This window comes from Canis lupus, chromosome 2, assembly GCF_003254725.2.
Source record: "Canis lupus dingo isolate Sandy chromosome 2, ASM325472v2, whole genome shotgun sequence".
In the NCBI taxonomy this organism is placed as follows: domain Eukaryota; kingdom Metazoa; phylum Chordata; class Mammalia; order Carnivora; family Canidae; genus Canis; species Canis lupus.
Window position 1 is genome coordinate 77,883,686 of NC_064244.1, and position 22,813 is coordinate 77,906,498.

The window sequence follows — 22,813 nt, forward strand, 5'->3', positions numbered from 1 at the left end:
TTCTTTATTTCAAAACTTACCATAAAGCTATAATAATAAGACGTGTGGTGCTGGCATAAGGGTAGACATATAGATCAATGAAATAGAATCGAGAGTCCAGAAATAAATCTTTACATATATTTTCAGTTGGTTTTAGAGAAGCATGTCAAGACAATTCAATAGGAAAATAGTAGTTGTCAACAACTGATGCTGGGACAACTGGATATCCACATGCAAAAGAATGAAGTTGATCCCTCTCCTCACACCATAACACACACCAAATGAACTCTAGGATCGTAGACCTAAATGTAAAAGCTAAAACTATAGCGGATCCCTGGGTGACTCAGCGGTTGACCACCTGCCTTTGGCCCAGGGTATGATCCTGGAGTCCTGGGATCGAGTCCCACATCAGGCTCCCTGCATGGAGCCTGCTTCTCCCTCTGCCTGTGTCTCTGCCTCTCTCTCTCTCTCTGTCTCTCATGAAAAAATAAACAAAGTCTTAAAAAAAAAAAAAAAAAGCACCAACAGAAAACAAGAATTTGACATGATCAAAATTTAAGATGTATGTGCTTCAAATAATCCCATCAAGAAAGTGAAAAGGTGGGCAGTCCGGGTGGCCCAGCGATTTAGCACTGCCTTCAGCCCAGGGCCTGATCCTGGAGACCCGGGATCAAGTCCCACGTCGGGCTCCCTGCATGGAGCCTGCTTCTTGTCTCTGCCTGTGTGTGTCTCTCTCTCTGTGCCTCTCATGAATAAATAAAAAAAATCTTTTAAGAAAAAGTGAAAAGGTAACCTACAGAATGGGAAAAAAAAATTGAAAAAAAAAAAGTCCTATATCTCCTAAGGAACTGGTATCTACAAGAACTCTTGCAACTCAATGATAAAACCCAATTTAAAAAGCTGGCAAAGGATTTGAATAAACTTTATTCTGAAGAAGATGTACACATGGCCAATAAACACATGGAAAGCTCTTCAACATTATTACCCATCAGAGAACGTAAATCAAAGCCACAGCGATCCTGCTTTGCACCCAACCCACCCGGATGGCCATAGTTAAAGATGAATAACAAGTGTTGACAAGGATGTGGAGAAACTAGAATCTCCACTGCTGGGGGGAATGTAAAATGGTTCAGGCACGGTCTGGAAACTGGCAGTTCCTCAAAAGCTAAGACCTAGAGTTGCCATATGAACTGGCACCTCCATCCCTTAAGTGTCACCAAGAGAAGTGAAAACATCACACAAAACTTTGTATGCGGATGTTCATATTGGTAGCCGAAAAGTGGAAATAGCCTGATGTCCATCAGCTGATGAGTGGATAAATGAAAGGTGGCCTATTCATATAGTGGAATAGCATTAAAAAGGAACAAGATGAAAAAAACATTGACAATGTGGACGAAACATGTTTGAAAATATGCAAAGTGGAAGAAGCCAGTCACCAAAGACCTCCTAGTGTATGATTTGGCTTACATGAAATGGCTGGAACAGGCAAATCCACTAGAGACAGAAGGTAGGCTAACGGTTGCCGAGGGCTGGAAGGAGTGTTGGAGGAAATGGAGAGAGACTGCTAATGAGGTCAGGGCTCTCACGGGGCGGGGGGCGGGGGGTGATGGAAGGCTCCAGAACTATGATGGTTGTGTAACTCCAAATACACTAAAAGTCATTGAGTTATATGTTTATGTGTGTAATATGTGAATTATATCTCAAGGTGGGTGGGATTTTGTGGGGGCGGTTGGTTTTTCTTTTGGGCTTTTTTGGGTTGTTTGGTTTGTTTTTTAGAAAACAAGTCATTGGGCAGCCCCAGTGGCGCAGCGGCTTAGTGCTGCCTGCAGCCAGGGGCGTGATCCTGGAGACCAGGGATCGAGTCCCACATCGGGCTCCCTACATGGAGCCTGCTTCTCCCTCTGCCTGTGTCTCTGCCTCTCTCTCTCTCTCTCTCTCTGTGTCTCTATGAATAAATAAATAAAAATCTTAAAAAAAAAAAAAAAAAAGAAAAGAAAACAAGTCATTTAGCATGAATCTGCTCTTGGGCAGGGCTCAGTGCGGAATGCTCATCTGCTCCCAGTGTCTGAGAAGTGACTTTAAAGCTGAAGGTAGAATTACCTGGGGGCCTACGCACTGACATGTTTGGTGGTTGATGCTGATTGTCAGCTGGAAGGCCGGCTGCTGTGGTCAAGTGGTACACTTCCACATGACACCTTCACGTAGCCTGGGCTCTCTCAGAGTGTGGCTGCTGGCTTCTAAGGGTGAGCATCCAAGAAAACCAGAAGAAGCCTTAATGCCCTATATGTCCCATCTTTGGAAATCCGTAACATCACTCTTGCCCCATGGGGTGATTGTCAACATTATGTCGTAAGACAGTATGAGAGAACCGACAGTCATCTTTGAAAGACAACCTCTGCCACGGGAGCAGTGGTCCTGAGCAGTCAAGTCAAGAAGGTGACTGGTCAGGAGACCTTCAGTCCTGAGCAACCCCACTAGGGATGCGTTCTCTAGGTCATGTTCCGTCTAGTAGAACGTTTTGGGTAGTGCATCTCATGTGTTCCATGGTTGTTTGAATTCACCCGTTTTTTACCTAAAATGAAGTTTTTTTCAAAAGACAGAGGAACAGAGTAAGATCTGGAAAACAGCACATACTTAACTTCAAACTAAGGTATATAAAAGACTGGAGGATGATTTGAAATAGATTTTGTATATTCAAACTAATATGGTAGAAAACTGCGGAAGCTAGAAGCTCGAGGGAGGGGATCTGGGCTGATATATGTGTTTACTTCCCAATCTGGTCTACTTGTTAATATTAGCGGTGTTGAATGTGAGGGTTAACATCAGTACCTCAAATTTGCATTCTGAATACTTTTTAGAGGCCATAAAGAAAATGGGAATGCAAGGATCCATACTACTCACGAGAAAGTACATTTCTTTTTTTTTTTTTTTTAAGATTTTATTTATTCATGAGAGACAGAGGAAGAGACACAAGCAGAGGGAGAAGCAGGCTCTCCACAGGAGCCCGATGTGGGACTTGATCCCAGACCCCAGGATCATGCCCTGAGTCAAAGGCAGATGCTCAACCACTGAGCCACCCAGGCATCCTGAGAAAGTACATTTCTACTCCTAAGTAGATTTTTAATTTAATAGGACTTTTAAAAAAGATTTTATTTTTCATTATTTGAGAGAGAGAGCACGAGTAGGGGACCAGTGCAAGGCTCGATCCCAGGACCCCAGGATGATGACCTGAGCCAAGGCAGATACTTAACCGACTGAGCTACCTGGGCACCCCAGGACTATTTTTAAAATGACACCATGGTGCACCAAAATTTGTGTGTGCTCATTGCAAAGACATTTCATCTTTGATGCTGAACTTTGTGATTGAATTTATTTTTTTTTTATTTTTTTTTTATTTTTTTTATTTTTTTTATTTTTTATTATTTTTTTTTTGTGTGATTGAATTTAAAATAGCATTCAGGGGATGCCTGGGTAGCTCAGTCGGTTAAATGTCCAATTCTTGATCTCAGCTCAGATCTTGATTTCAGGGTTGTGAGTTCAAGCCCCACGTTGGCTGTGGAGCCTGCTTAATTAATTAATTAAATTAATTTAATTTAATTTAATAGCATTTACCCGAGTGCCAGATGTTTTACCTTTGACGAACTTCCAAAAGCTTTACTTTGCATGCAGTGGATAGAAGAAAAGTTTAATGATTATTTGAATGAACCGATTTTCGACTTGAAGTGTCTGGCACTGATAGGAAATTGGCATTTTCCATTTGTGAAGTGTTTCTATCATTGATACCAGCATGTCAACAGTTACTGCTGGACACTTAGGACATGCCTAAGGAAACTTGGATGACAAATGAGCAAATTTAACTGAGAAGGATAACTACTTAATCTAGATCAAAAGTTACCTGTCACAGTAATAAGAAAATGAACCTTCCAGGGACACCTGGGTGGCTCAGTTAGTTAAGTGTCCGACTCTTGGTTTTGGCTTGGGTCATGATCTCGTGAGTCCTGAGATTGAACCATGCTCAATGGGGAATCTACTTTATTCTCTCCTCCTGCCTCTCCCCTCACTCGTGCGCTCTCTATTGCTCTCTCTCATAAATAAATTAAAAAAAAATAAACTGAACCTTCTGCATTGCACAAGGTTATGACTAAATCATAATCTCCAGATACTATTCTACTTCAAAAAATAGCAGTGATTTCAAGATGCTCGTGCCAGCTGTCTTAGTCTGTTCAGGCTGCTATAACAAAATACCATAGACTGCTGACTTAAAACACTTATTTCTCACAGTTTTTAGAGGCTGAAATGTCCAAGATCAAGGGGTCAGTGTATTCAGTGTCTGTGAGAGTTCTCTTTGTGTTTTGCAGACAGCTGTCTTTTTGCTATATACCCTCACATGGTGGAGAGCGCTAATCTGTCTCTTCCTCTTTTCAGAACATTAGTCACATCGCGGGGCTCTACCCTCATCACTTCATTTAAACCTAATCGTTTCCCAAAGGTCGCACCTCCTAACACCATCACATTGTGGGGGTAGCGTTTCAACATAGGAATTGGGGGAGGGGGCGGCCCGGGTGGCTCAGTGGTTTAGTGCCGCCTTCCGCCCAGGGTGTGATCCTGGAGATCTGGGATTGAGTCCGCATCGGGCTCCCTGCATGCAGCCTGCTTCTCCCTCTGCCTGGGTCTCTGCCTCTCTCTCTCTCTCTCTCTCTCTCTCAGATAAGTAAATAAAATCTTTTTTAAAAAAAAAAGGAATTTGGGGGGAACTCAGTCATTCAGTCTGTAACACCAGTTCAGTTTCGTGTTTTCTGCTTGTCATGTGGCCAGTGGGATCATTACGTTCTCTGTGGTGGATATAAACGCTGGCAACCTGTATGAATAAGGTATAGATTCATTATCAGTTTTCTTAAGAAATGGAAATCCAGTATTTGTTATTTGATTAACTAGACATCTGGCCTTTCCAAATTAGCAATTCCTTTGACTGATTCGTTGGCTAACTTGTTAGAATAATAGCTCCTCCGTGCTGATGTATATCCTGCCTTAACAGAGGAAACCTGGACATACAGCCTGGGAAAATAGTTTAGGTTTATAATGAGGTTCGGGAGAAAAAAAGGATTCTCCCCAAGGGCTCTGCTCATGTAAAGTGATGTTGCTATGGCTTCTGGATAAAAGGATCAGTACTTATGAACTGAACTGAAATTATTATGAGAGCTTTTGAGTATTTTGTTGAGAGTGCATTGGCCATTTCCCTCACTGGACTGCATAGTTGATATGTCCATTTAGAATTACTTGAGCAAGGTGCAAATGCCTTGACATGCTTTTGAGAATCAGTCATGATTCGAAATCCCCACAGATTGCTTTCATAAATTCAGCAGAAATCATCAAAGGGAGCTGCCCATACTCCAATAAAATCTTTTTAAAAAGAAAAGAGGGATGCCTGAGTAGCTCAGCAGTTGAGCACCTGCTTTCGGCTCAGGTCGTGATCCCCAGGTCCTGGGATTGAGTCCTGAATCAGGCTTCCTACATAGAGCCTGCTTCTCCTTCTGCCTGTGTCTCTGCCTTTCTCTCTATGTCTCTCATGAATGAATAAATAAATAAAATCTTTTAAAAAAAGAGAAAAGGAAAACACATTCATCATTCAAGGATTACTACAGTGCTATCTCCCAGTTTAACAGCCCTATCTCTGAAAAGAGATAGTAGTACTTGGCAAATTATCATGGACTACTGAGGTTTAAGTAAAAAGTCACCACTCCTACTTCATCAGCACTGACCATTGGTGACTGAATTGTCGCCACTGCTGGCACTTGGTATGTGACGTTGGATTTGATAATGTCTTCTTTTCCTTTTTATATATATATATATTTTTTAATTTTTTATTTATTTATGATAGTCACAGAGAGAGAGAGAGAGAGGCAGAGACATAGGCAGAGGGAGAAGCAGGCTCCATGCACCGGGAACCTGACGTGGGATTCGATCCGGAGTCTCCAGGATCGCGCCCTGGGCCAAAGGCAGGCGCCAAACCACTGTGCCACCCAGGGATCCCCAATGTCTTCTTTTCAATATCCATTAAGGCAAATATGCTTTCACCTGGCAAGGTATGAAATACGCATGCTCTTCCTTTTGCTGAGTTATTTAAAACTCCCCTGGATTATTTCATTAATGAGTCAAACGCTAGCACAATAATATCTGCTGAGAGATGTCCACATAATCCATTACAATAATGAAACTAAGAGTGTATTCTAATAGTGGTTCCCACATAAGACAATGGTCTCATTGCATGCCGTCCAAGCACAGCTAAAAAAAATGGACAAGTCTTGATTGAGGACAAAATTCAAGCCACATCCCTCAAGTAATCTTTAGGTGGGGCTATGTAGGCCACTTCCAAAGGCTTTTCACAAGTCATATAAGACAAATTATTGGCTTGAGGCCCTGAGTCACTAAGGATAAAGCCTAACATTATTACGGCCCAAGGACAGCACATTCTGACCTGGAAATTCTATCAAATCTTTGTATCCTGTAATTAGATAAATATCTAAACGTGAGGGACGCCTGGGTGGTTCAGTGGTTGAGCATCTGCTTTTGGCTCAGGGTGTGATCCCGGGGTGCCAGGATCGAGTCTCACATCGGGCTCCCTGCATGGAGCCTGCTTCTTCCTCTGCCTGTGTCTCTGCCTCTGTTTCTGTTTGTGTCTCTCATGAATAAATAAATAAAATCCTTTCAAAAAATAAAAATAAACGTGAAAGAAGCCTCCTAAAGTAAAAAGCTTTGAAAGTGGTCTGGGCAGCTATAAATCAAGCTCTACTTTCAGATCCTCTATCCCATTCAAACCCCCAAAGAATCATAGGTGTCCATAATAATCAACACAGCTCATTAGAGGCTTTGTCATTTAGACATCACTGGTATTTGTGTCCTCTGAACTTTGACCTGGATCTTTCTGTTGCACAATGCGTACCTTCTGAGCCACTCTATTATTAGGCTTTAGTAGATAGACTGTCGTTTAAGAGGAAGCTCTAATTCTCTGACCCAACATCCCCATCCTTAATAAGTTCTTTCTGAATCAAAACCATGAAAATTAGGTCATGTCTGAAAAAGAACTACTGTGGTATGATGTTAGAAGATCCAATCAAGGGGAGAAAAAAAAAAAGATCCAATCAACGGACAGAGCCTGGTCGAGGACAGAGCCTGGTCCCCAAGACCTTAGCCATGTTCATGAATAAATAGTCCACCCACCCTTTAGAGACTGAGACTATCTCAGCTGCTGCTTTACACAAATCATGCCATTTGTGGTAACGTGGGTGAACCTAAAAGGTATTATGGGAAGTGAAATGAGTTAAAACAAAACAAACACCACATGTTTTCACTTATATGTGAAATCTAGAAAAAACAAATTAATAAACAAAAAATCAGAAATATAAATGCAGAAAACAAACTGGTGGTTGCCATAAGATAGGGGATGGGAGGATGAGTAAAATATGTGAAGGGGATAAAGAAGTACAAACTGCCAGTTATAAAATAAATAAGTCCTGGAGATGAAAAGTACAGCATAGCAAATATAGTCTATAATAACTACACTTACCGTGGTGAGCAATTCACAGTGTACATAATTGTCAAATCACTATGTTGTACGCCTAAAACTAATATTGTATGTCATCTATATTCCTTTTTTTTTAATTTTTTCTATTTATTTATGATAGTCACACAGAGAGAGAGAAAGAGAGGCAGAGACACAGGCAGAGGGAGAAGCAGGTTCCATGCACCGGGAGCCTGACGTGGGATTCGATCCCGGGTCTCCAGGATCGCGCCCTGGGCCAAAGACAGGCGCTAAACCGCTGCGCCACCCAGGGATCCCTATATTCCTTTTTTTTTTAAATTCATTTATTTGAGAGAGAAAGAGTACGAGTGGGGGGAAGGGAAGGGGGAGAGAATCTCAAGCTGAGTCCCTGCTGAGCACAGACCCAGAGGCAGAGCTCGACCTCACAACCTGTGAGATCATGACCTGATCCAAAATCACCAGTTAGACGTTTAACCAACAGCCACTCAGGCACCCCGTTCTTAATGAAAAATTAAAAACTAAAAACTAAAAAAAAAAAAAAAAAAAAGAATTCAGGATGCCTGGCTGGCTCAGTTGGTATAGATGGTGACTCTTGATCTTGGAGTTGTGAGTTTGAGCCCCATGTTGGGTGTAGAGATTAGTTAAAAATAAAATCTTCTTTTTAGAAAAAGAAAGAATTCAGTATCTTTAACATATGATATGACTCAGACAGGAGGCCTGGGAGGCTCAGTAGTTGAGTGTCTGCCTTTGGCTCAGGGCATGATTCTGAGGTCCTGGGGTCGAGTCCCACACTGGGCTCTCTGTGAGGAGCTTGCTTCTCCCTCTGCCTCTGTCTCTGCCTCTCTCTCTGTGCCTCTCATGAATAAATAAATAAAATATTAAAAAAATATATGGCTCAGATGATCTATTTCTTTTTTTTAAGATTTTATTTTTTAAAAGTAATTTCTATACCCATTGTGGGGCTCACACTGACAACCCCAAGATCAAGAGTGACATGCTTTACCGACTAAGCCAGCAAGGCACCCCTCTATTTCTTCTTGAATGGGCTTTGGTAGTTTGTGTCTTTCAAGGAGTTTTTCCATTTTTTTTTTAAGATTTTATTTATTTATTCATGAGAGACACAGAGAGAGAGAGAGAGAGAGGCAGAGACACAGGCAGAGGGAGAAGCAGGCTCCATGCAGGGAGCCCGACGTGGGACTCGATCCCGGGACTCCAGGATGGCACCCTGGGTGGAAGGCAGGTGCCAAGCCGCTGAGCCACCCAGGTGTCTCGAGTTTTTCCATTTTATCTAATTTATGAAATTTATTGACATGAAGGTTTTTATAATATTTGCTTATTATTATTTTAATTTCTCTGAAGTTTGTAGTGATGTCTCTTCCTCTGTTTCTTCTTTTTTTTTTAATTTTTATTTATGATAGTCATAGAGAGAGAGAGAGAATGAGACAGAGACACAGGCAGAGGGAGAAGCAGGCTCCATGCACCGGGAGCCCGATGTGGGATTCGATCCCGGGTCTCCAGGATCGCGCCCTGGGCCAAAGGCAGGCGCCAAACCGCTGCGCCACCCAGGGATCCCTGTTTCTTCTTTTTTTAAAAGACTTTATTTATTTATTCATGAGAAGCAGAGACACAGGCAGTGCGAGAAGCAGGCTCCCCACAGGGAGTCCAATGTGGGACTCGATCCCCAGACCGGGATCATGCCCTGAGCCGAAGGTAGACGCTCAACTGCTGACCCACCAAGGTGTCCCTCCTGTTTCTGATGTAGGTAATATGTATCTTTTATTCCTGATCAGTCTAACTGGAAGTTTATCAATTTTATTCATCTTTTCAAAAACCTTGCTTCAGTTTTTTCTGTGTTTTTTTTTTTTTTTTTAATTTTTGGTTTCACAGGTCATTTATTTTGGCTTTTATCTGTATTATTTCTGTCCCAACTTTGGATTTAATTGGCCCTTGTTTGGGGCAGCCCGGGTGGCTCAGAGGTTTAGCGCCGCCTTCAGCCCAGGGTGTGATCCTGGAGACCCGGGATCAGGGATCAGGTCCCACATTGGGTCCCACATCAGTCTCCCAGCATGGAGCCTCTTTTTCCCTCTCCCTGTGTCTCTGCCTCTCTCTCTGTCTCTCAGGAATAAATAAAAATTTAAAAAAAATTGGCTCTTGTTTTTCTGGTTTCTTAAAGTGGAAGCTTAAATCATTGATTTGAGATATTTATTTATTTATTTATTTATTTATTTATTTATTTATTTATTTATGATTTTATTTATTTGACAGAGAGAGAGCACAAGCAAGGGTACCAGCTGAGGGAGAGGGAGAAGCAGACTCCCCACTGAGCAGGGAGCCCAACGTGGGCTCTGTCCCTATATCATTTTTTTTTTATTTTTTTATTTTTTTATTTATTTATTTTTTTTATTTTTTATTTATTTATGATAGTCACAGAGAGAGAGAGAGAGGCAGGGACACAGGCAGAGGGAGAAGCAGGCTCCATGCACTGGGAGCCCGACGTGGGATTCGATCCCGGGTCTCCAGGATCACGCCCTGGGCCAAAGGCAGGCGCTAAACCGCTGCGCCACCCAGGGATCCCTCATTTTTTTTTTAAAGATGTTATTTATTTATCCATGAGAGACACAGAGAGAGAGAGAGAGAGAGAGAGGCAGAGAGAGACAGGCAGAGGGAGAAGCAGGCTCCATGCAGGGAGCCTGGTGCGGGACTGGATCCCAGGTCTCCAGGACCACGCCCTGGGCTGAAAGCAGGCACCAAACCGCTGAGCCACCCAGGATCCCCTATCTTTTGTATTTAATATGATTATTGATATGATTGGGCTTAAACCGATCTTGCTATTTGTTTCATCTCTCCTTTGTTCCTTTTTTTTTTCATATTTACCTGCCTTCTTTTGGCTTAATTCAGGATGTTTTATCAGTGATTTTACTTCTACTATTACCTTCTTAGTCACACCTTTTAAATTTTTTCAGTGGTTGTTTTAAGGTTTATGATTTACGTTTTTAACTTATCACAATCTATCTTCAAATAATAGTACACCAGTTCACTTATATTTGTTGTAAACATCTACCTTTGCATGATAAACAACATATTGTTATTCTTTTCCTTTAAACAATAGCTTTTTAATGTTTGTATTAATATATAATTTACACGCTATGAAGTTCACTCTTTTAAGGGTATAGCTCTTTTTTTTCTTTAAGTTTTATTTATTTAAGTAATCTGTACACCCAAGGTGGGGCCTGAACTCCAGATCCTAAGGAAGAATCACATGATCTCCATGAGTGAGGCAACCAGGTGCCCCAGGGGTATAGTTCAGAAAGTTCCAACATAATCACCATCACAATCAAGATGTAGAAGAGCTCCATTACCCCATCCTTCTGTCTTCCTACCAGAAGGCCTGGGAAGGACTGATTAGATTTGTCTCTCTAGCCCTGTCTTTGCAGGAATGTCCTGTAAATGGAATTATCCAGTATGTAGCTCAGCAGTTGAGATTTATCCATGTGACTGTATGTATCAGTTAATTCAATGCAGTTTATCCATTCTGCAGTTGAAGGACATTTTGGTTGTTTTCAATTTTTTGTCTACTACAAATAAGGCCTCTAAAAAACACTGGTGTAGGGGAACCTGGGTGGCTTAATGGTTGAGTTCAGGGCATGATCCTGAGGTCCTGGGATGGAGTCTGTCATCAGGCTCCCTGCATGGAGCCTGCTTCTCCCTCTGCCTGTGTCTCTGCCTCTCTCTCTGTGTCTCTCATGAATAAATAAATAAAATGTTTTAAATTAAAAAAAAAATAGGAAACAATGGTGTATATATAGGCTTTTGTATGAACATAGGTTTTTGCTGAGTCATATGGTAAGCTTATGATTAACTCTATAAAAACGCAGTATCAAAAAAAATTAAAAAAATAAAAACGCAGTATTTTTTTAAAAAGTTAAAAATGGGGGGCGCCTGGCTGGCTCAGTAGGAAGAGCATGTGACTCTTAACATCCAGAGCTGTGAATTCAGCCCCACGGTGGGTGTAGAGGTTACTGACGTAGGTAACCTATTTTTATTTTTATTTTTTTTTTTTTAAATTTTTATTTATTTATGATAGTCACAGAGAGAGAGAGAGAGAGGCAGAGACACAGGCAGAGGGAGAAGCAGGCTCCATGCACTCCATGCACCGGGAGCCCGATGTGGGATTCGATCCCGGGTCTCCAGGATCGTGCCCTGGGCCAAAGGCAGGCGCCAAACCGCTGCGCCACCCAGGGATCCCTGACGTAGGTAACCTAAAAACAATGGTTGAAAATGAACATGTTTTATGTTGACCCACCTTGACCATCCCCAGCACTTCATTTTTGCGAGTGTATATTAAAATTTCCTTCCGTCTAACGATACTTCTATCTAGTAGGGTGACTTTGCTACTATGAATGCTCTCGCATCTGCTCGTCTGAACAAAGTGTTTATTTTGCCTTCTTTTTTTTTTTTAAGATTTAAAAAAAATGTATTAATGAGAGACACACACAGAGAGAGAGAGAGAGAGAGGCAGAGACACAGGCAGAGGAGAAGCAGGCCCCATGCAGGGAGCCCGATGCGGGACTTGATCCTGGGACCCCAGGGTCACATCCTGGGCCAAAAGCAGACGCTCAACCGCTGAGCCACCGGGGTGTCCCTTGCCTCCAGGTTTGACTGGCGTTTTCGCTTGGGGATACTTGATTCGAGGCGGGCGGTTGTTTGCATAGTTGACCGTGTCACTGCACAGGGGCACGGGCTGGGGCCACTGGCCAGTCCCCACGGGAGATGCACAGGGTCGCCCCTGGGGCCGCGGGTCGGGGCGGCCCGAGCCCCCAGCCGAGACCTCGTTCCAGGCTCTGCAGCGCCCAGGAAAGCCCCCACCCGAACGACCCCGGGGCCCTGGGACGGTTCAGGGCGAGGCGAGGGAGGGGGGACACGTGGCCGCCACGTGCTGGGCAGCACGGAGATGGTCACCGGAGCGCGGCCCCCCGGAGCTGGCCCCGGCCTTGCCGCACAGCGGCGGCCGGTCAGAGAGCATCGAGGGCAGCCTGGGCCCCGGGCTGCGTGGCGGCGACTGCAGAGGAGGCCGGGTTCCCCGCAGCCCCGGGGCGCCCCCACCTCGCTCCTCAGGCCCGTGCACCTGTGGCCCCGGACACCGCTTTGTCCCCACCTTCCTTTCCTCTCCTTTACCCTTCCGGGAAGGGCGCGCGGGAGCCTCCCTCCAGCAACGTCCCACCCCAGTCTGGAAAGGACTTGGTCACAGGTCTTCTGGGGTCCCCCAAAAGCGTTGATGTGGCTCTGGGGAGCCCCTGCCCCCTTTCCCGGCCCCCGCAAGTGCCCCGTGCGGGCCCATCTGCTGGAACCCGGCCCCTCCTGTCCCCGCATTCCCGGGCTCCCCACCCTGGCGCCCCACGATCAGACTTTGGAACCTGTGGGGGATCTGCTTCCTCCTTGCTCTGGGCCCTAGACTTTGCTCCCCAGGGATCCCGGTGCCACGCTCAGTCGTGGGAGCCTCAGTGGGCGGTAATGGGTGTGGGGGTGGTGGGGTGTCTAACATTCCTGTGCTAGCCTCTGAGGTCGTAGAAGGCAAGTTGAGGGGAACCCACCCCACGGAGCTGAGAGGCTAGACAAGGACGGCAGGCCCGCAAGAGGGAGCATTGACATTGAAAACCTGAGGAGTTTGCTGGAAGAGGGACGAGGACAGGCCTTAGTGCTGTGGGTGTGGCCAGTGGGTGTGCCAAGGCAATGGGATTCGGCAGTGCCGGGGGTGTTGGGGCAAGCAGATACGGCGAAGGGGGGTTGTGTAAGGGCAGGGGACCGACCATCATCAGTCTGGTGCCATTTGAAAAGCTGGGGCAGCGCCTGGCAGGTACCTGGAGTTCAGCAATGTAGGCTTTTAGTAACAGTAACAGTAACTAACGTTGTTAGCACCCGCTCGTCTGTCGCTCACACTCCTCTCCTCTGCCAGAGTCTCGCTTGGTTTCTCCGGGGATTCACAGCGCGCTGGACCGGGAACAACTGGCAACATGCCCGCGTTTCTAGATCCCCTGGATGCTCCTCTGACCCCTCTGGCTTATTTCTCAACGTCTTCTTTTTTTTTTTCTTCTCTCCAAGCCCTCCTTCTCTCTTCTCTCCTTCTGGTCAGGCTGGCAAGGCCAAGGTCCTTAAACCTCAGATCTGAAGTTTCATTCACACGAAAAAGAGGTGGAGGAACAGAACAATTCCAAGCGAGCAGTCCTCCAGTCCACGGGGAGCCCCCCCCCCATCAGTCCCGCCACCGAGGATCCTTCATGAGGGCCAGAGATCAAAGTATTAAATTAACCCCGTCCTGGTGCGCGCAGGCGGGAGAACACCAGCCCCTTCTCCCTGGGATAGTTCTCAGATGGATTTCTGGATTTCCCACCTTGGGGCCCATCTGTGGCCTCCTGCCTCTCCTGATTTCCTGTCATGGTCTCCTTGCTGGTCACCCCACCCCAACCTGCTGCCCGAGGCTCTTCATCCACGCTTTCTTCACATTTATCTTTCAAAACTGCAGAACTGGGGACATCCGGGTGGCTCAGTGGTTGAGCGTCTGCCTTCGGCTCAGGGCGTGATCCCGGGGTTCTGGGATTGAGTCCCGCATCGGGCTCCCTGCACGGAGCCTGCTGCTCCCTCTGCCTGAGTCTCTGCCCTCTCTGTGTGTCTCTCATGAATAAATAAATATCATCTTTAAAAGCAAAACAAAACAGAACTGACCACTTAGCTCCTCAGCTGGAGAGTGTTCAGAGGTTCCCAGGGCCCCATAAAGTCCAGATTCTGTGGGCGCTCTCGAAGGCTTTTGCATCGCGTCTGTGGCCCTTCTCTTGCCTTGTGTGCCCCCTGGACCTGGTGCTCTAGCTCCCTGGAACCGCAGGCATGGCTCCTCACACACCATGTTCTTTTTCTCTGGGCTTTTGTCCTTGTCATCACCCTCTGGAGTGAATTTCCCATCCCTCCTCAGCTGGCAGCCTCTGACTTCCTGCTGGAGACCAAGATGCAGATTCTAAAGAAGGCCTTGCCTGAGCTCGCAGGGGGCCTTCCTCCTGTAGGCCCTGGGCCCCCAGCACCTGGTGCACATCCCTGCTCACTGTAATGCAGCCCCTTGGACAGTGAGGCCTCGAGGGCAGAGACTGACTGCTGGGCTTACCAGCTCGTAGGGTCTGGGAGATAATCCATCATAGTGATGACACTAGTGAGGATGACAATGAGCACGCCCATTCAAGTTCTGATCCATCCTTGGGACCACCACACAAGATAGTACCACTGTCACTACCAGTTTACAGTTGAGAGGAACGAGGCTCGGTCAAGGTCACAGTTAGTAATGACAGAGCTGGGATAGGAACCCAGGTCTTTCTCTTAGTCATTACTCTGGACTCCCTCCAGTGTTTGGTAAACTGGCCTGAACTCTCATTTCACTCCGCACTCCCCGCCCCCCCACTCCCTGCCCATCCACAGTGAAAATCGCCACCAAGGCCAATCCATTGGATGAGAATTCACGGAAGCCTGAAAGTCTCCGGGCCCAGCTGGACACATCCCTGAAGCGGCTGCAGTGCTCCAGGGTGGACCTCTTCTACCTACATGCCCCTGACCACGACACCCCCGTGGAAGAGACGCTGCGGGCCTGCCACCAGCTGCACCAGGAGGTGAGGCCAGCCCCCGAGCTCCAGGAGGTGGTCTGCTGCTCCTCTCCTCGGCCTGTCATCACCCAGGAGAGGGGAGGCACCAGGGTAGTCCCAGAGCAGAGCTGGGGACAGACCCCAGCCCCATGGGGCCCGCCCCTGTATCCCCTTTCTAATGTCCTGGGCCGCGGTGGGTTCTGACGGGGACCTCTCCCCCGCAGGACAAGTTCGTGGAGCTGGGCCTCTCCAACTATGCCGCCTGGGAGGTGGCCGAGATCTGCACGCTCTGCAGGAGCAACGGCTGGGTCCTGCCCACCGTGTACCAGGTGAGGGCCGGGGCCTCAGGCGCCCGTCTGCGGGGCTGCTGCTGATCCCTGGGTTCTCTTGGCCCCTCCGACGGCCTCCTGTGCCCTCTCCATCCCCGCCACTCCCCTGCTGCCTGGAGGTGCTCCCAGGTGCCGTGGGGCTGTCGTGCAAGCCCTTTAGCTTGTCCAGGAGGCACCTGCTCCCTCTGGCCCTGGCTGCCCTGCCGCCTGCTTGTGTTCCTTGGGCCCTTCCTTCCTGCTCTCTCACTGAGTGCGTTAGCCTGGGCCACTCTTCCCCTTCTCCCTGGTAGAGAAGTAAGTGCTCAGGCCTCACTGAGGTGGCTCGTTTCCTGGAAGCCTTTCCCGATGCCCCAGCAGAACCTCCTCGTTCATCCAACAAATGTCTGTACTCCTACTTGGTGCCAAACATTGCTCACAGAACTTAGTGGACTGTGATTGCTTCTTTTCTCGATTACACCTGCTGACGCTCCACCTGGCTTAAATCTCTCAGAGCAGGGACCTTGTCCCATTGGACAGTGGGTGGAAGTTCCATGTCCAGCCCATGGTTGGTGCTCAGAGTGTGGGCTGAATGACTGAAGTTTCCTTTCCACTAAATGTATGCCCGGATTGTTAAGGTCCTAGGATTGTTAGGGTCTGAACTGCAGGCTCTGCCAGGGAAGATTTGGGGTCCCTTCCCTGACATGTGCACCCCCTGAGGCTGGTCCTTCTACCTGCAGGGCACATACAATGCCATCACCCGGCGGGGGGAGGGCCGTATGTCTTGAAGTAGATTTTCTCACTCTGAGTTTCTCACGCAAATAATAATTTGTGCAAAACCCAACCATGAGTCGCTACCAAGAATAAAAATTCCCCAAGATGTTATGGGCAGTTTTCCTATGTGCTCCGGGTGTCAGCAGTGACTTTACTCTGGTCTCAGCACAAGTGTCCAGCCTTACCATCTGTGAGACTCTCAGCGCTGGCTGGGTGGGGACAGAGGTGCGGGTGGAGGAAGAGAAAGAAAGGGGTAGGAAGGGTGACCAGGGTTCCTCCATCCCTTGGCAAACCCCCGTTTCGAGCAGGGGCACAAGGGCCAGAAGAGAAGCCCCGGCTCTGGTGGCAGCTCTCACGTTCCCAGCCGTCACGTCAAGCAGGAGCCAGTGCTGGAAGCTGGCTCGTGGTAAACAAAAGGAATCCAGAATCAAAACAAAAGCCCAAAGCTGAGGCCTTTTTCCTAGGAAAAGTTCTCTCTTTGCTGTCCACGGGAGCCACCCTGCAGACAGCTTTATTCCTTACAGAAAAGCAGTCCGTCCCTCGCCCTCCCTGCTGTTTGCCCAGTGGGTGGCGCCCCTCAGTCCTGGTCCAGGGCCTGTCAGCCATCGTCCTCCCCTTCGGATTCTTCCTCCGCAGACTCCGAGGCACTCTCGGGCAAGTCCTCTCCCATCTGCTGGAACCTTCCAGACTGTGCATCCCACATGTATCTGATGGTAACTTTGAATTCAGCCATCTCATACCCGAAAAGCTTCTGCAAGAGACACAGGGAACCAGTGATGAGAAGCAGGTGTGACTCAAAGTGGCCAGAGTCCCTGGTGCCACAGCACACTGACTGCGGCGGGGGAGTACTCACCAGCACGCGGGCCTGCTCTGGGGTCAGCACATCACCCTCCTTGCACACCTCGTGGTCGGACAGCAGGGTCACCACACCTGCGGGGAACAGGCCCCCACACAGCTCTCTGCCAGCTGCCCAGAGCTGGGTCGGAGCTGGCTGGCCCCCCGCCCTCCCTTGCACACTCAGGCTAAATCCACAAGTGTGCAGCTGCCCAGGAGGAGCTGTGGGCAGATGCCTTCCTCACGCCCCTTAGCTGCTGTGTCCTGGCTGCAAGTTACTGTCCACTCTTGCCTCGACCAAGAGATGGTCACTTAGTCCCATCTTCACCTGAGACAGTGGAGGCTGGCAGAAATAGGCTGCTCAGCCACAGGGGCCAGAGGGCATGTGTTGGGTTTGGGAGCTTGTGTTCCCAGCAGCAAGCTGTGATTTCCCCATACCTCTCTTGAGGGCAGTGGGCAGGCCCAGCTGCCTCAGCTGTGGCTCCATGGAGTGGGGGAACTGCTCCAGGGGCCCTGGGTCCAGGGTCACGGTGAAAGTTGCTTTGTTTCCTGCTCGAGCGAAGTCCATTTCCGTGTATTTTGTAAACCACCTTGGGGAAAACACAAGAGGTAGGAGGGGAGGTTCCTGACTGGCCCACCTCCCCGCATGAAGCCAGGCTCCCTTGGCCTGGCCTCCCCTCCTAGTCCGTGTCTGCTGCGAGACAGGCATCAGCGTGGAGCACGGTGCTGCAGAGAACGAAGACTCAGGAGCGGTGTTCCAGGAACCAGTTTTTACTCAGTGCCTCCATACTGTACAAAGTATCCGGATTATTCCTTCCCTGCTACATCCCAAAAACACTTACTCATTCACTTCCTCCTTGGTGCGGTTGGTGAAAAGCAGGCCGACCTCACCCTTCAACTTCTTGCTGACCTACAGAATGAAAGGGGCCGGCCCAATCCCGTTAGACATCTTGCAGTATCTGCAGATGTTTTCGGCTGACACAGCTGGTGGCAGGGGGTGGACGTGGGGGACTACCTAGGGTTGGGGGTTAAGGAGAACCGAACCTTAAATGAGGTTTTGCTCTCCCCATCCCTCCACTGGCGACATGGCCAGAAACTCACCTGATGCAGGTTGTCTTTGTACTCGTCAGCTGGGCTTCGACCCAAGGCCACCATCATCACCTTGTTTTTGCCAAAGAACATCCTATGGAGGAAAAGGGGTTTGTGAAGAGTGCCCCAGGGACCCTCCCCAACTTAGGCGCCTGTACACCGGCTCTGGTCCTCTGGAGCTGGAACTCAGGCCCAGGCTGTTCCGCAGCAGAAGGTGTGGCCAGAGGCTCCTACTCCTTCCATGTAGCCCTGCCAGCCCACTGTCCGCAGCCAAGGACCCCTTTCATTATTTTCATTATTTCAACATTCACAATACTTAGTCTAGCGGCCCACTGTGGGTATTACGTGCTCCCCTAGACTTCCCAGTCTGGATATAAGGAAGAGGCACATTTACTGGTCTGAGGCAGACCAGGGTCAGCACTTGTACCAACACAGATTCAGTCCAACGACGGGTACCTGCCATGTGGCTCACGCAGCCTGCCCTCGTGTGCATCCTGGAGTACACATTCTAAAATTGATGGGATGTTCCTAAAAGGACCAGACCCCAGGGGGAAGGGAGCCCCTTCTCCTGAGGGATCACTGTTCCAACATTCCCAAACAACTACCAAGTCCTCCCCGCAAGGAGCTCAAGGCAAGAGCAGCTGTAACAGTTAAAAAGTGCCTCTGGAGAGTGTGGCACTTTGTCCTCACGAAGGTGGTTATCTGTGGGACCCAGGTACCCGAGGGTCAATCACCACCCCTGTGCTTGGAGAGCATCCTGCCTCCTTCCCTACTCAGAAAGACCCTCGTCCCATTGCCTACTTACCGGCTGTGCTTCCAGGCGTTCCGGATGTCCTTCAGCTTGCTGTTCCTCATGTTGGCCACGGAGAAGATGAAAAGGTACTTGTATGTGTCCACACATTTCCGAAGCTATGGGACAATTCATGGGGCTCTGGAGTTCAAGGGGCAGCATGGGTTGGGCCTCAGAAGGGGAAGAATCTGCTCTAGGTCCCTAACAGCAGTGGAAGTTTAGAGCTGGAGGCTTCTAATCTGGTTGTTTCCTCTTTACTTCTGTCACTGAAGCCAAGCTCAAAGATTACAGGGGCTCCCCCGCGGCAGGGCAGGTGTGGTCTCAAAGTGCAGGGTAAGCAGAAATCCCATGGTCTTCCAGGTCTCTGATTTACCTGTGCCTGGGAGTGGAATGGATCGCTTTGGTTTGCCCATTAACTGACAACCTAGAAACACTTAGCTACACTTGGAAGACTCCTGCTAAATGGAAATCTATAAAGTCTCATTATTTACTCCCAAGGGGAGGTGGCTCACCAGCCCTGCTCTGCCCATATTGCTGGCTGCAGTGATGATGACGTGGTCTCAAGGAAAAGGAATCATTGTGCTGGAGGAGACTCTCCTCTCACGCAGCCTGCCGTAGTGTGGACAGTGGGCTGGCGCATTTACTCACATCTGATAACCCCACTGTTGTTTTTTTTAAGTAATCTACTTTACATGGGACTTGAACTCATGATCCCAAGAGCAAGAGTCCCATGCTCTACCAATGGAGCCAGCTAGGCCCCCCCTAACTCCAAAGCTTTCTGACAGGCCACCAAATCTCCCTAGGCTTCTGTCACCTAGCTGCAAGACAGTGGTAACTCCTCCAGGCACACTGCAAAGACGGGGTACACAGCACACATGGAGCACTTAGTGGGGGTTCAAGGCACAGAGGAAGAGCTCTGTCAAAGCTGGAAATCACTGCCAGGGGAGTTTCTAATGCTTCTGCTGCTGGGGGAAAAGGGCTGAACCAGCACCCTGTGGTGGTGTGTTTTTTTTCTAAAACAGTTTTTCTGGCAGCCCCAGAGGTACCCTTAGAAACCAAATTCAAGGTCTGGAACAATAAAAAGAATGAAAAATAAAGAAAATGAAAAGAATGAGCTCTTACCTCTTCTATCAGGTTCTGTTTCAGTTCTAAGCCTTTCTTGGCAGTTTTGGTTAAGGAAACTAATACAAAGAAAAGGAGAGATGATGAGAGGCGAATCCAGAGGCCCTGCGGACTCATTTCCCTCTCCCCTTTGGTAGCTCAGCTGCACCAAGCCGGCAGGAGGAAAGGCAAGGCTGTGTATTCCCAGGGTCCTCCAAGCGCCTCCTCTCTAGTGTTCCTGAGCCTGGAGATCCCCTCGCACATTTCCTATTACTTAATGAACCAGGTGGTCCTGCGCTCCTCTCAGGCTAAACTACAAATCCGAGTGGGGATACTGAGGCGTGGGGGCAGGGCTCGCTCCTGTCCTTGAAGTGCTTTCAGGGGCACTTAGCAGACTTAGCTCGCTGAGGCAGCTCCCTATCTGCTCTCCACCACGGCGCACAGAGAAAATCTTTGGTGGCCTCAGCTGTGGCATGATGAATCTGGGGGCTCTGTCTCCTCTGCTACGTCCTGTTCTGCAGTTTGGACTCCTGGATAAAGCAGTGTCTCTGTGGGGAGGGCAAGCACCTCTCCCCAAGAGCTAGGGGCTCAATTTCTTCTTAACCAGAAAGATGGGATTTGTGAGATCTCACCAGAGCTCCCTCCTCTCCTTATTCATCCCGCCTGGCACTCACAAGGCATATACATAGAATGGCAATCACACCAGTCAGGGCAAGGGCAGCGCAGGAGCGGAAACCAAACGCCCTTGTCCATTTCCCACCATTTCCACTGCTATAACTGGACCAAGCCAGCCTTACCCCGTCTTACATTACTGCTGATCTCGCTCATTCCAACTTTGCCTTCTATCTCCACCTTCCCCAATCTATTATCATCAAAGCAACCAGGGTGATTTTTTAAAAAACGTTTTCAGAGAGAGAGAGAGATAGAGGTGGGGAGGAGCAGATGAACATGGGGAGAGAGAATATTTTTTTAAAGCATTTTTAATTTTTTTTAAAGATTTGATTGATTTATTCATGAGAGAGAGAGAGAGAGAGAGAGAGGGGCAGAGACACCCGGCAGAGGGAGAAGGAGGTTCCAAGCAGGGAGCCTGACGTGGGACTTGATCCTGGGTCTCCAGGATTGCACCCTGGGCTGAAGGCAGCGCTAAACTGCTGAGCCACTGGCGCTGCCAGGGGAGAGAGAATCTTAAGCAGGCTCCACACCCAACAAGGAACCTGATGTGGGGCTTGATCTCATGAACCTGGGATCACGACCTGAGCCAAAACCAAGAGTCTGACACTCAACCGACTCAGCCACCCAATGCCCCTAGAGTGATCTTTTAGATGCTGACCCATGCTGGGGTCCGGGGCGGGGAGGGGAGGGGGGCACGGGGGTATTGGTCAGTTAAGCGTCTGACTTTGGCTCTGGTCATGATCTCAGGGTTGTGGGGATTGAGCCCTGTGCCTGGCTCTACACTTGCTGTTTTTTTTTTTAATTAAAGATGTTTATTTATGTATTTGTTCATGAAAGACACAGAAAGAGAGAGAGAGAGAGAGAGACAGAAGAGAGAGAGAGGAAGACGGGGAGATCAGAGGCAGAGGGAGAAGCAGGCTCCATGCAGGGAGCCCAATGTGGGACTCGGTCAGATGTCTCCAGGTCAGGGTCTCCAGGATCACGCCCCGGGCTGAAGGCAGACGCTGGACCGCAGAGCCACCCGGGCGTCCCTACACTTGGCGCTCAGCTTGGAGCCTGCTTCTCGCTCTCCCTCTGCCCCTCGCCCTGTTCATGCTGGGTCTCAAATAAATAAAATCTTAAAAAAAAAAAAGTCCAAGTGTGTCATCCCTGTGCTCCAGCCTTGGGTGTGAAAGCCAAAGCCCTGCCCACTGCCCCTTCCTTGCACACTCTGCTCCAGCCACACGGGCCTCTTGCCCCCGACCTTCCCTCTCCTTGCAACAGTCGCTCTCCCAGGGAGCTCCGAGGACGGCTCACTAACCTTCCTTAGATGTTCGCTTATTTACTGGCTCATCAGGCACCATCCCTGGCTGCACTAGACGGAATAACATCACTGCCCTGTCTCCCTTTTATTTAGCTCCTGAGACTCATCGTGATGTAACCTGATTTGACTTTTGGTGTTTTTTTTGGGGGGGTGGGGGTGGGGAGGGATGTATTTCCCACGACCAAATCGTTAAAGTCCACGAAGGGCCTAGGCCTCGCTTGCTGCACCTGCCGCCCCGCCAACACCGCGAGCGCCGGGCCCCGAAGCATCCGTCCAGCGACTGTGCTGGGGCCGCGAGGCAAGAGGCGCTACCGCCCGGCGCAGTGGTCAGCGACCGCCTCCCAGGAGCTGGTGGCGGAGCCAGGCCCAACTACAGGGCGACCCGGGCACGAGCGAGCCACGCAGAGGCCCTGCGAGCACCAGGGCCGGATTCGGGAGCGAGTCCCACCGGGCGGCGAGGGCGCGGGGGGCGCCGGGCCGCGGCCGGGGTGGGGGTGGGGAAGGGCCACGGCGAGGTGGCGCGCAAGCCGCGGAAGGGCCGCCGACGCCCCGCGCTCTCCGCTCCCTGCCCCGGCAGGCTCGGCTCCCCGCGGCCCAGCCGCCCGCCGCGCCCCCGCGCCCCCGCGGCCCCCGCTCACCTTTCTTGTCGCGCTTGGATTTGGGCATCGCGCTGCAGGCACGTGCGGCGGCAGGCAGCAGGCGGCGCTGCCTGCTAGGACCCCGGCGGCGCGGGGGCCTCTGGGACGGCCCTCGGGGGCTGCCCCCGCGCGTGCCTGCCTCAACCCACGCCGCAGCCGGCTTCTCCCC

At 49.2% G+C, this 22,813-nt stretch overlaps 1 protein-coding gene across 2 annotated transcripts; it reads right to left on the reverse strand.

Annotated features, from left to right (window-relative positions):
- Nucleotides 1-16,671: 16,671 nt before the first annotated feature.
- Nucleotides 16,672-22,793, reverse strand: MRTO4 (MRT4 homolog, ribosome maturation factor). 2 transcript variants are annotated; one of them, XM_025447641.3, is made up of 8 exons: nt 22,645-22,793; nt 20,053-20,111; nt 18,946-19,049; nt 18,153-18,234; nt 17,894-17,961; nt 17,490-17,641; nt 17,071-17,147; nt 16,672-16,968 (listed from the first exon to the last, which is right to left on the reverse strand). In XM_025447641.3, the coding sequence occupies exons 1-8, from the start codon at nt 22,670-22,672 to the stop codon at nt 16,816-16,818; spliced, it is 723 nt and encodes a 240-aa protein (XP_025303426.1). In that variant the 5' UTR covers nt 22,673-22,793; the 3' UTR covers nt 16,672-16,815. The 2 variants fall into 2 exon arrangements, with proteins under 2 accessions (XP_025303426.1, XP_048962543.1); XM_049106586.1 differs by lacking the exon at nt 22,645-22,793 and having other exon boundaries at nt 18,946-19,071.
- Nucleotides 22,794-22,813: the final 20 nt, after the last annotated feature.

Coding starts and splice junctions, on each gene's coding strand:
- MRTO4 (XM_025447641.3), bottom strand. CDS start 22,672: ATGCCCAAATCCAAGCGCGACAAGAAAG. Junction 19,050..20,052: donor AACAGAACCTGATAGAAGAG/GTAAGAGCTCAT, acceptor ATTGTCCCATAG/CTTCGGAAATGTGTGGACAC. Junction 16,969..17,070: donor CAGAGCAGGCCCGCGTGCTG/GTGAGTACTCCC, acceptor TGTCTCTTGCAG/AAGCTTTTCGGGTATGAGAT.